The 13,823-nt window shown below is 44.3% G+C and overlaps 1 protein-coding gene across 1 annotated transcript in view; it reads right to left on the reverse strand.

Moving 5' to 3' along the window:
* Positions 1-13,823, reverse strand: part of METTL25 (methyltransferase like 25) — a 580,957-nt gene that overhangs the window by 356,924 nt on the left and 210,210 nt on the right. Inside the window, exon 5 of the mRNA XM_085652969.1 lies at positions 8,543-8,690. Coding sequence (XP_085509095.1) covers positions 8,543-8,690 — 148 coding nt within the window. The remainder of the gene's footprint in view (positions 1-8,542; positions 8,691-13,823) is intronic.

Here is a 13,823-nt window from a genome sequence, read left to right on the forward strand (position 1 = left end):
TTGGGGCACAGGCGGACACAAGGTAGCCCTATCCAAATTGTACCTACCACCTGACCAAGTGGGGCTGGGAGCCCCATCGTTTGAGGCATACTTCCTGGCTGCACAGCTACAATGACTCTAGTATTGGACGGCAAAGCGCCACATAGGAGAAACATCTACTGAGACAGGTCATATACCCCTACCGGCAATCCATCGCCTCCTGTTACCCGGCACCAGACCCATGCGAACTTACCTGCTATAGGTATCAATAGCCCGTACATGTATGTTGAGGATACATCGCATGTCTGAGGAGAGGCCCCTGTATTCTCCACTGCTTTCGCTAATAAGTCTCCCCAGAAACTAGAGGTATTACACAGCCCGGACCATGCAAGTGTGGACTGATCACTCGTGACCCTGACTGAATCCCTATTTGAGGACGGACAACTACACCCGTACAACCAACTGATGGAAGTGTATGACATCCCCCAGGGCAATTCCTGCTAAATAGGCAAATCATCGCCAGAAGCCACCCATTTTGAGACCTGGCTGACGGGGAACCAGCGACACACCCAGTTACCCTGAAAAAGTGTCCACAAATGCACGATTCGAAAACATACAATTCTGCATCCTACATAGGGCATATTAACACCAGAGCGACTCCAGCGATACTACCCAGACACAGTTTCTGTGCCCCCATTGCCAGGCCCCCGAGGCTGACTTTAGGCACATGTTTTGGAGCTGCCCCACAATACAACCATACTGGAGCTTGGTACACGAGACAGTGCGAGAAACAACAACGGATATTGCAGGCATGAACACATGGGAGGCAAGCGCACTTGGAGTGTTCAGGAGACGGAAGACGGATAATGTACAAACACGCTTCATGTCCCATCCATGTTACTGGCTAAGAGAGGAATAGCCGTGCACTGGCAAGCCCCAGTGGGGCCCCCTATGGCAACCTGGGTGGGAGCAGTGAAATGTGGGGCGCAGCAGGGAAGGAGGCGATAAGGACCGTGGAAGTGAACGGGACACGCAAACATCACATATCCATGGAATGGGCACAACTTCTACACCAATTCAAACAACAAACTACACATGATGAACCACCCGCTGCATCCCAAACCCAGATGGCTCAAACAACCCAGAATAGGTCCAGAGAATTACATAGCGGGACCGGCCAGTCACGTGTTAGGAACATCACGCCTCATCTGACACAAATTCCAGGGTCTCAGGATGGACCAGTAGAAGCTGCCACAACCCCCTTACACACCTAAACACAGAACGCTAATCTCATATCAGCTACCATGGCGAAGACCCCTGCCTACACATACCCCACACCCCCCAACAGTCATCCCAGTTAGACTCCTAAGTTAACAATTACGTAACCATACCAGTAGTTCATAAACCGGAGCATAAAAGAAGGGAACTCAACCCCAAAACATAGAAATTCAGAATCTGGCAGCTCGCTTCTTCTACCTCCTTCCAGAAGTCTTTTGTTGGCATAGATAACACATCTCCAGATTTGTGAAGAGGTGAAGAACAGCCACTGCTCTGCAAAGGTTAGAGAGCAGAAAAAACAATATGGTATGTGTTCCAATACTACGCTAAGTACTGTTCTCTACTCTTTTCTAGGGGAAAGTGACAGCCACTGTTAGACGCTACTGGGTTATGCTAATAATACTTTTGCCAGATTAAGCCGTACTTTCATATGCTCAAGGTACATGAAGGGTACATCTTTGATGCCTATAATTCTACTAGCAGCTGATGTTGATCCTTTCTGTATAAAAGTGCTTATATGGATGTTGCGACGCAAGAGGACTGGGAGATCAGGCAGCAGCCACCTCACTCTTGCAGGCCATTGCCCTGCTCCTCACGCTCCAGATACCATTTTTTGCTATATATTTATATTTTCTTAGTATATCTACCTCTTTCCCTGTGATTTAGTCTGACCATGTTTTGCTCCTTTTGATAATATTTCTCTCTGCCTTCATACTATTTTTCCTGCCATGAATAATCAATTAATTGTCTTTGATTTAAAATGACCTCTAATAATTTTTCTCTAGCTTTAGGAGTCACTGTATTTTTGGTATCTCTTGACTCAGGTATAAAGCCTAGGCGCCCCTTCTTTTAATTCTTGGATCAGGTCCCCTCTCAACATGATAGCCCAGTTGAAGCAACAGTGAGCTGAACATCTTCTTTTTTCAGCTCCTTAGCCATCTATCGACCTGATTTTGATGACAGGGTAACTCAGTCACAAATGTGATATCCCGTACGCCAAATTACAATTTTTATTATATCCTATGGAACTTGTAATACAGCAGACAGGATATCTGTCACGTTTGTGACGAGTATCCCATCCGCCAAGATAGTAATCGGGCCTTGAGTCTATTCAACCCCATACCCTGGAGACTGGTGGAGACTGGTTCAATGACTGTCAAGTCAGATGAGTGATGGTGCCAGTCATTCCCTTTGTGTACATACTCTGAAGCTGCCAAAGGATGTAGCAAGTAAGTGACTCTTACTTTCAGAACATATTCAAAGGCAATTGGGTTGCCGATCTGTATCATGACCACCTTGGATTGGTCCACTGAGATGATGACATTTAATGACTGGAAGACCACTTGTAGCTCAAGGATGTGTCATGTCTTGTTTATTCATAGGACCTTGCGATGGGTCCCACATATCCGTCTGTCATGACTGAGGCGTGTGTTTTTGGAAGTTCGAAGAGTCATAGGTTTTAAACATAAGACCATCATTTCACAGATGGTGAGAGAAATCACTAGGACTGGAAGAGTCGTAGGCCAGCTTTCCAGTAGCTAATCCGAGTGCTGTACTATGTGACAATATCATTTGTTCAAAACTATTTTCAGTTATGCAGTAGCAAAATTAGCAGCAAGATCATCAGTAAAGTCATTCAGACACAAGTTCAGGTCCCCAGAGCTAAAACCATGTCACCACATATCCAACCATAATGGAAAGGTTTCTGCATTTCTGCCGGGCAGTCAATAGAGAAAAATCAGGTAGTTTAGGTGAAAAGGATAGTTTGGAGAACAAATATTTAAATCCAATATCAAACCTGGGGAATGGTGGGAAATGCAAGTCCTTTGCTGTTTTTAGACAGGTCACACTAACTAAAGGAGGGAGAATTTGTGCAGCGTGCCAGGACATAGTGTATTGTAAGTGACAACAGGGTAGGCTTTCTACCATTCTGTTCTGCATCATTGAGGGAAGGTAGGAGATGGCAAAGAACATTCAATTTACTATGTTAGCCCTTATACAGTGAACCCATGCTCAAAAGGACACGATACAACCTAAGGACAGTAAAGTAGTACGGGGTACTAATAACCATTACTGCCCATTATGTTTCACAGCTGTGTTAGCTTTTTATTTGTAATACTTTCCAAATTGATTATCAGATGACATCTACATTAATGGAATGCAAAATTAAATTCACAACAGGACAGGATAAATGTGTATAGTTCACATTCAAACACATTTTACAATGTTCTTGATCAAAGTAAATGTATTCTACTTTTCGACTTTAAACATATACGAGGCTCAACTAGCTAACTTCTGTAACTAAGTTTACTTCTTTCGTATTAAAATGTTATGGAACACTGTGCTATTTCAGTGCTCAGACTGGCCCAAAGCCCACTGGCACAAAGCATCTGGCAGTATATGCTTTGTACATAGATCATAGGAATGAACTGCTCTTCAATGAAACAGAAAACAATTCTTTCATCCATGACATCTGGCTGAAATCTAATGCAAATTAAGAAAATATGTCTTTGGGATACTAGCCATGGAAAGACATAGCTGTCCTTGAGTGAATCTCCCATTGTGCTTCCCTTTCCACTATGTCTTGTCCTTTCCTTAGAGGTCTGTTGTCTATATTGAAAAATTGGAAATTTCAGGGGAGGACAAGAGCAAACCAAATACATGCAAGGGAACATCAAGTATGCTTATAATTTTAGTATTCTTCAGCAGGCAGGCTGTCATTATGGAAGTGAAGGTTAGTGGGTGTAAGCAGATGACCGATCAATATTGCTTAACCGCCTGCCTTCAGGCAATGGATTCTCACTGTTTCCCGAGGGAGATGAATGTTAAAAACTGCCTGGGGTGCAAAGATACAGGTCCAAAGATGAATGTAGTGACTTGGGCCACTAAGATATAAAAAAATGTCTGGGATAAGGGCAGAAAAAGACATAACGTTTTTAGCTCATTTAAGTGACTAAAATGATTTTCAGCACTCTGACTATTTCACACAAGACAAGGGTGACAATGAATTGGTACCTTTGCTGATAACTTCACAAGAAAACAAGGAAAACCATTGAAAAACTTCTAAAAAACGAGTGCATCTTTTCCCTTGCCAAGCACAAAGTCACAGGCATCATGCCACAGTTGATCTGCATGTGCTCTGTTGTCAAACCAAGGGTGAAATTCATCCAGACAGGTGCATGCTGGCTTCCTCTATGGTTCAGTGTAGTAGCACAGAGAATTAAGATTCAATGCGGGCAGCTGGTCACCTACTGCTCTCAGGAACACTGAGAGGCAGTTACAAAGATGGACAGACAACGGTACCTTTAGGGTTTGTGGGGTCACTGACATGATCTATTATTTTGAGCCCCACTATTTGGAACAACTTTGAATTTATTTCACCTTTTGAGCTCATTCAAGCCCTCGTGATGCCAAACAACACTGAATTCTATGTTAAACCTTCAGAAATGGAGATACGCAAAAAAACAGCTTGTTGGAAGCCGGAGTCCCAGTCCCACACCACTGTCACCAAATGCGAGACCCGGGAATCCTCACTCAACATTAGGACAAGTAAGGACACCGTTTGAGATAGCCCTGCTCAACCCCTTAGCAGCTTGGCACAAGCAGCCAGGCCTATCTCCAAGGCACGAGTGTAGAGTATGTGCAACCACACTCGCAGCAACCCACTGGTGACACCACAAAAGGACTCCACACGAGTTTGATAAAACAAGTATAAGCTTTATATAAAAAGATATACGATCAGACCACACGATACAAAAGCAACATATAATAAAGGGTAATATTCGTTTTGGCTGGCTGGTAGGTTCAAATCCCAACCACCGCTTTCCAAATGCTATGCTGGTCGTAATCCTAGAATCACTCACGTTGCAATGGACAAACAATAGTGCACTGTGTAATGATACAATCCTGTGCTTGGCAAAGGAGAAATAATACAATGCGTAACGATACACCCCGGTACCTTGCAATGGGAGAAAAAATGCAATGCGTTCTGCTACAATCATGTACTGCATAATGAAGGAATAAGGCAATGCGTCACACCCCAATCATGTACTTTGCAATGAAGAGATAATGCAATGCGCACCGCTACAATCATGTACTTTGCAATTAAGGAATAATGCAATGCGTAGGTACAATAATGTACTTTGCAATGAAGGAAATATGCAATGGGGGCCACCACCATCCTGTACTTTGCAATGGAGAAATACTGCAATGCGTAGCGCTACAATCGTGTACTTCGTTATACAGAAATAATATCAGGCGTCATAAGACAGTCCGGCAGTTCGTTAGCAGCAATATTGCCAATGTGTATTACGACAATCAGCCTGTTCGATAACAGTTGCCCCCACACGAATCAACGATGACATAAAGTACAGCTTCTGACTCTGGCCCCAGTACTGCCACTCCTTTGATCAGTACGGACCCCAATCTGAGCAGAAGCAAAGGCTCACGTCACCAGAAGGAATGAGAGGCCGAGAGAGTGTACCTCCAAGCCCGCACCCCGCCCAGGTAGTGATCCACGTTACCTGGGGGAGCGACCCCACTCTCCTCTCCCCCTTCAGCGAACTGGGCCTTCCGTGCAGAACTTTCTCAATGGGCCTCAGTGGCTTGGCCTGGCAGCTCAGCTCCTTCGGGGCTGCCGGTCTGGGCCGTGACTGTTCGGAAGGTCTCAGGCGGACGCAGGGCACACGTACCCCACACCTCTGAGATTACGTTACTACGGGTGCACGTTCACCACAGCACCCTCCGGGTCCCCTTTGGCACGAAGCCACAGACACAACGCTGATGGGACTTCACGTCGACTCCGAGTGCGCTTTCCCCAGACACGCCTTCCTGCGGTCTCAGTTAATATCAAAAGAATAACATGTCCAAGCATGATTGGACAAACATGGCAGCAGACTGGATATAATTAAGCAACATATCTCTTGCCTGGAAGATTGTGCTGACAATATAATACCATATCCCAATGCCAGGAGAATATCTTGAAGATCTTCAGGCAAAGACTTGATACCTTTAAGCACCATCAAGCACAAATAACATAAGCATGACTGGGCTGCCCAATACTGAAGAACATACAGCCATAACAAGATTACTCCTTAATGCAAGGACATGTAATCCCATTCTGAGATTGTCTAGGGGGAAAATGGATTTGATTTTCTAAGGCCCTAAACTGGAGTGCTTCTCGGATTTAACTGCAGCAGTACAATCAATTCAAAAATCTTGCCATTAAGCAAAAAAAAGAGAAAACAAAATAAAGTATGTTTGGATTTATCATGTTAAATTGTGCATCAATTATAATGATGCTGCTAACAAGTACATTTGCAAGAACATCACTATGATGGACAGCTCGTACAGAGTGGATAGGAAAGAGATAATGAATGAGCACAGCAGTTTCTTGCCTCCTCAGGGGACTTTTTAAAATCATTGACTATTAACAAAATGAAAAACATGATTAGTTAGATAAGTCAGATTGGGGCTAACAGGCTAATGTAAATAGGCTGGGGCAGATAGGCCATGAAATCACATTGATTACAATCGCTATGTGGAGATACCTTGATCACACACAGAAAAAGTTGTTAGAAATGCTAGAACACAAGCTATGATTTGGGATGATTAGTGTAGCAAATTCACTTTTCCTGCATGGCCACTACAGCATGTATTCTTGACACTGCTTTTTCTGGTATTTGGACTGCCATTCAGTATTACAGTGCGTGTTCTCTGGCCCTAAAATAATATTGGTAAAATTGGTTTCACGCAACAACACTATTCACCTTTCCTGTAAAGTCAAAGGAGATGATACAGATAATGCAGCAATGGCAAGGGACTTTAATGTTTTAAGTGGGCTGAGGGGGTATTTATACCACCCCCAAAGTTGACAAAAATATACAGTGTTTTTAGGTCGAGCCTAGCGGCAGCGTGCATGCACTGCTTGCTCTGCAAGGCATGCTGTATTAGGGTATGCACTGGAAGCCCAGCCCACTCTCCGCCCATATTTGTCATTGGCTTGTGTCATTTTCCTTCGAAAAAGCTGACTTCTGATTTGTACATAGGCTTGTTAGTCCTGCCTTGGTACCGCCTTGTCTGCATTTGCTACCGCTCATAACGACTGGACCTTTTACTTGGCTCGTTACACGGTCTCCATTAATTAGTGGGTGAGCACTATTTTCTTTAATGGCATTTCCTTATTCCAGCACGGTCTGCTTTCACTTTAGCGGCCGGCTGCTTTATTTAATTAATTTGCAGCCCAGTCCGCATCAGTTCAGTGTAGCACCAGCAAACAAACATTTGCAATGCAACAGGTCTCGCATTTACGCGAGTTTCAGCTATTGGCATTGTAAATGACAATGCCTTTTATTTAGGTTTTGGTTTTTGAACCTTAAATAAAATGCATTGTCATTTACAATGCCAATAGCTTAAACTCGCATAAATGCGAGACCTCTTGCATTGAAAATGCTTGTTTTAACCAGCAGGCCGGTGACTTAACCAAACACTAGAGAGCTGGATGAGGAAATTATCAAGATCATTGTGCTTTGCAGTGAGTGAGGTTCAGTAATTGTTTCCTGTGAAATACAGGATGTTAGATGGGTTGTTTGTGCTATTACCACAAGCTAGCATTTACTCATATCACAGAGTCCGACATAGCGTACTAAATAGAGAGCCACTTAAATTAGGGGAGCAGCAGTGAACCGAGGCGCAAGCAGAGGATAAAATGGCCTGTTCTGCTCCACACACCACAGTTACTAGACACTTAGGACAGCATCTTGTCGGTGATAAAAGAGACACAAAAAAGACTGCTAGTCACTGAATGGTGCAAATCTCCATGTGGCAGGTGGAAAGGGGCAGTCAAACCCAGAGCATTAAAAGTCTTTAAGGTAGAAGACATGAGGTGAATTTCCACTGCAGTCTATAGCACAAAGCACTGGCACATCATGCATTGATCACTGTTTGCTTTGAGGACACTTTGGTGCTGGACAAATTATTAAGACTTCTGCAGGCAGCTGTCTTGCGGTACCAACAACTGTGCAACAAATTACTTCACAAGTTGACTTTTTGGGTAGGAAAAATGGAGTACCCAAACTCCCAGGCATCCTTTTCCCAGGGTCGATGAAAGTTCTTGCTCTTGAGCTGTTTTGGTGGAATTACAAACAATCATCATGATCAACATAAGCATCGGAAAGTTGACATGGTTTAATTACATAAAACACATTGTATTGCTTCAGTGCAATGCATTCATCACTTGAAACTAGAGGTCTGGAATAGCTTGCTTATGTGTAGGACAATATTTTACCTTCAGGCTGAACTTCAAATTCTTCCGATAGGAGATGGTAGCAACAGCCCACACTGCAAACGGCTTTGATTTCAGGTTTTCCATCAAAAATTCGAAGAGTGTTTGGAGCGAGGTCGCCACAGGTATGCAGACCTACCATTATAGAGTCCTACAAAAGACAGGAGGCACATTTTGTAACAGTGCAAAATTCCTAGTCAGATTCAAAGATTTTTAGACGAAACCATAACGATTTATAAAGGATGACATACCAGAATTAATGATAAAAAATGTAATGCTGCATTCGTCTTCCATCAGAATGGATGCGATGAAAGAGATTCGCATCGCTTAAACAGTAAACACATAAGACAATATTTGGTGTCGGGCACCCGTCTGTGTTGGGAGTTGGGAGCATTTCAGATGGCCGCCCCGGGGAGCAGGTCACAGACAGAACACTCAGAGCGTTTAGCCGCTGAAATGCAAACACTATAAGCGGATTTTGCAAACTCGAAGGTAGGCCTAGCAGTAGACTTTAAGAACAGGAGGACATGCCAGCAGCCTGCAGTGACAGGGCAGGAACGCAGTAGCAGCATTAAGGAGACTGCTTGGACATGCAAGGAAAGGTAGACTGGCGCGTGACGTCAACAAAACGGAAGACAAGCCTCTGTTTAGAGTGAAAAACTGACCGAAGGAGACTACAAGACTTCCAGCGCCACCCAGACACACAGTGCGGCATCCCTACTGGGCTTGGAAAAGAAAACAAAATGGAACTGGCATCAGAGTCCACCCAACATAATAGATTGTTTTTCTTTTAAAGTAAAATGTAGGAATAAACAGGTAATGAAAATGAAATTAATGTGCCAAGTTTAAGCCTCTGAAGTTGTACGGGATTTTTGCAAAGAAGTGACGCTTTTTCTTGCTGAACATTAGAGTGCAGTGCTAAATAAACAAGTAGACAGGCTTCACTATTACCAACATACAAAGACCGAAGAATGCTTCACAAGTAGCGAGCACAGCACAGCGGGCCAGGGATGGGAGTGAAGGCAGCAGCACTATGAGAAGCAATAAGGGAAGAGTGCAGTCAATAGTACATTAGTGGGAGAGTACTGGCAGGAACCCAGATCAGGTGAGCTGGGAACAACAGCCAGGCACAGCAAAAGAGTGAATTAAAAACAAACATTAGTGAGGGCAGGGATGGCTTTCACAAGCGGGAGACAAGTAATCGGGGGATGAAGCAATAGGACAATCCTGCCTTCCTGGAGGGTGTTCGCGCTAATGCCACTGCTCTGCCCTATACCAGCCCTGTATGCCGCTTTCTCCATTGTCTCTTATTTGATCTGGCACCAATCTCCCTTCTCTATATCAAGGGTGCATCTTGACAAAGCTCGTACTGGATAAACCTCACCGACTGGTGAACTTGTAGAAGTTCCTGTAGGTCTCACGCTTGGATACGCTCTTTAGTGAAGCCCTGCTCTAGCATGTTAAGGCCACCAAATTGCCTGTACGCTGCAATATGGGGGTGCTTATATTCGTCTATCATACAGTTTACAATGGGGGTGGAGGGGCACTAAAAACACAACAAACAAACATTCAAGAGAAAACATTAGATGGAACAACTTTCATAACTCCATCATAGGCCAGTCTGCATAGCAGGCTATCATGTGATCCTAAACAGCACTAACCCCAAAGAGAAAAAACACAAATAACAAACAAAGCACATGTATGTTTAGTACTGTACCTGCAATAGCGCTTCCCTCCATGATAGGGCACAGACATATCTAACGGAACACATTGGCTAGAACTCCTAACATGCATCCAAAATGGGCTAATATTCCTTGTTGTTGGCTATCATCGCACTCAACAAGAATCGCCACTAAGAAACATCACGCACATCCATCCTCCAGGCGACAGGCAAGAAGACAGATCTAGAACAGCGAGCAGTCTTAGTTCCAGCTCTTTCACATATAATAGTACATCTTCCAATTGAGACAGCGCATAGATGTCTCTTTGCTGGGCTTCAGTAGAGATCTACCTTTGAAATCCATCAAATCCATCAGCTCAAGAACCCTACCAGCTCCTAACTTTTAGAACATTGTTATCTATAGGCCTGGGCTAAAATTCAGTTCTGCTCGCGGAAATTGCGATAATTTGACATTTTCGCGATCCGCGTAGAGCGCGAAAATGTCAAAATTTCCGCAATCCGCATTTTACCGGAAATGTTTTGCTTGCTCGCGCTGTAAAAAAATACATTCTCGCGTGCGCGCAATCGCCTTACCTGAATCCCCGGGTTCGCCGACAAGTTTTCCCGATCCGGTCGCGTTCTCCACGAGATGTTGGATTGTTGGTAGCCATTTGCACTGTCTTGCGACAGTTCGCGCCCGCAGTAACGTCATGCGTCGCGCGATCACGTCTTTCTTCTCGCGATCATGCACCGCGAGACAAGTGAAAACAAGATGGCCGCGCCTACGAACAACCGCATGGGTAAGTTGGCGAGCCGCGACCATGCAGAAAATACCGCGAACGGGCAGGAAAAAAACTTCTGCATCTTCGCGATATTTCCGCATGTTTGCAGAGATTTTTAAAATTTTCGCGATAATTTGCGAAAGTGAATTTCGCAAATTCCGCCCACCCCTAGTTATCTAGTATTAGGATATATTGACAAATACTTGCCAAAGTAAATTCAGTAGATTCCATCGTATATTGTCCTAGTCATTCATAGAAATAAAGTTAGAAGAATAAATCACCCAAACACATTCTTGCGGTGGTGAGGGTATCACGCAAGAACAACGCTGGAAGAGAGCATGGGGAAAGGAATATAGTTTCTTGATGAAAGTACTACACATGATTTACATGCTGCAGATTTCATTAGCGCTTTATTCACCACCCTCTTTAAAACTGGAAAACGATAGGTTCTACAAGCACATGTGAAAGCGATTACATGGGAGGACATCTACAACTTTCTTTTCAAGTTCCACGGAACATGCATCGATTCATATTGTCCACTAGAAAGAGCAATACAAAGGAACAAACATAACAAATCCAAAATAGTCTGGTTACATGCCTGAGTACAGGGACCACTGCTTCATGTACTGATGCACCCTCACATTAGGAGAAAAAAACATTATTCTGTTTGAAAACCAAAGGGGATATCAACTGTGACGCAATTTTTACAAAAGAAAATGAGCCTATTAAAATGCCATGCTAATGGCTAACCTCGACAACTTAACATAAAAATAAAACTTTGATCGATCGTTCAGGATACAGATATAGAGAATATTTAGATTTCAAATCAGTCATTCCCACAAGAAATTAGATATGGATTGGAAGAATAGTCAAAGAAAGTGCCTTGTAAATATTTAGAAAAGTTATGATTCCAAAGAAAAATGGCAGATGTGCTACTCAACAACAAATGACAGTTTCTATGTACAGAGGAAACCAGCTGTAAATCTTTGGTGGATACACGTTCAGATAGGTGAACAGATGGTGCCATCGTCTGCATAATTATATTGTGCATGCTGCCTACTTGCTCCATGAAAAATATTCTGTCCTCTAACATTAACCAAAATACAGCTTCGGTTTTCAGCGTAGGCAGGATTACGAAAAATGTTTCTAGACTTGCCAAGAACAACTCAGATATTAACATAAGGTCCACAAAGGTCTGAACAGTAGAAGAAAGAGACTACATTATTAATTCAGTGTTGGAAGGTAGCCTGAGTAGTGACTGAATTTCATTTTTGAGCTCATGCCGACAGTATGTACATGCCCATGTTACTGATGGATCTAATATCCCTACAGAATTACTGAAAACAAAGAGTTCATTTAAAGGTTGGCAGTAACGGCCATACTTCAGAAACTGATGGATGACCAGCGCTCAGTTCCCGTCCCTCAATCAGAGGGGGAGATGGACTGTGTTTCTGATAACAGAGACACGACCCGCTTCACAGTAAGAAGCATAATTTGGAAGGGCATCGGAAGGGCCAACTCTATTTATTTTATTTATTGTGATTCCGAAGAGGGAAAAAACTAACAATGCATCCCACATGCTGGGAGAACACAGCATATCGCGGTCACTGCTTTTTCATTAAAAAAAAATAGAATGCTACCATGGCGGAGTGGCCGGCAGTGTATGTTTTAAATGAATTTGCTCCCAGCTTGATGACAAAAACAGTTTGTCGGATACAGCAGTACAGTCTAGAACTGGGGGACTGCACGGATTGCTCCCCCGAAAGGGGTGAGTTTGCTCAAGATGCCTGAGATGTGTCACAGCTGAACTGAACTTCAGCAGTGCAGGAGTTGGTGAACTCAAGGTCCACAGAAGTGGCAGGGTTGGGCTTGTGCACCGCTGGTCTTCCCTCAGTTCCCCCTTCCCACTCTGGGCCTCCACGCACTTTTGTTCTTCAGATGCTGTTGGACCTCCAGCGTGGAGGTTTAGCGTGGAGTGCGGCAGGGGGACTGGCATGGTGTGGGAGTGGCGGGCGAGTGCCATGCTGGGCTTGGGTTCTCACCGTGGAGATCGGACTGGTGTGACATTGGCCTCTGGTGCAGCTTGCAGGCCCCCTGGATCAAGTTGAGCTGAAGCCACAGATACACGTGTAGTTGCAGGTTTACGGCAGAACGGCACTGCAATAATGGATGGCCATCAGCTCCTGCACTGCTTAAGAGGGATTTTCCTCTAAGCACATTCTTAATTGCCCAAGTGGGACTTTGCTACACAACACCACCTCATCCAAGGCTACATTTGCTATGAGAATGCTTTGATGAGCTTGCAGAGATTTTTACTATAAAACCAGCTTAAGATTTGTGCATATATAAATCTAAATCAAGACTATACTAAGAGATGCTAAGCCTGAGATCGTCTGGGCCAGACCCCAGACTCTCGGTCCGAGGCCTGCTCTCTCCCCCACAGCTCTGCGTTACTGTGCTGCGCCCGAGCCCCACGCTGGTAGAGTTCTATACTGCTCTCTGCCACTTTTGGCATTTTGCTCTGTGCCCTGCGTTTATCATGATATTTTTGTAATCTCTGTATTATATTGTTGTAACTGGCCTTTCTGTTTAATTCTACCTCTTCGCTCATGCCCATCTCCCCTCTCAGCCCCCCTCACTGTCCCCTCGTCACAGTTTTTCCCGCTGTTTCCCGCCCCCACCTCCCAGCTGCAAGTCCCTCTCCTTCCCCTACTTATGGCGAGCCCATCTGCGCCCGTACGCGACCCGACCGCGGCCAGCTCCAGGAACCCTGGATCTCCGGGACCCCGCCGATACAACTCCGCCGAACCCAACGCACTCAACCCCAGAAGACACACTGACT

Source organism: Triturus cristatus, chromosome 4_1 (assembly GCF_964204655.1).
Source record: "Triturus cristatus chromosome 4_1, aTriCri1.1, whole genome shotgun sequence".
Classification (NCBI taxonomy): domain Eukaryota; kingdom Metazoa; phylum Chordata; class Amphibia; order Caudata; family Salamandridae; genus Triturus; species Triturus cristatus.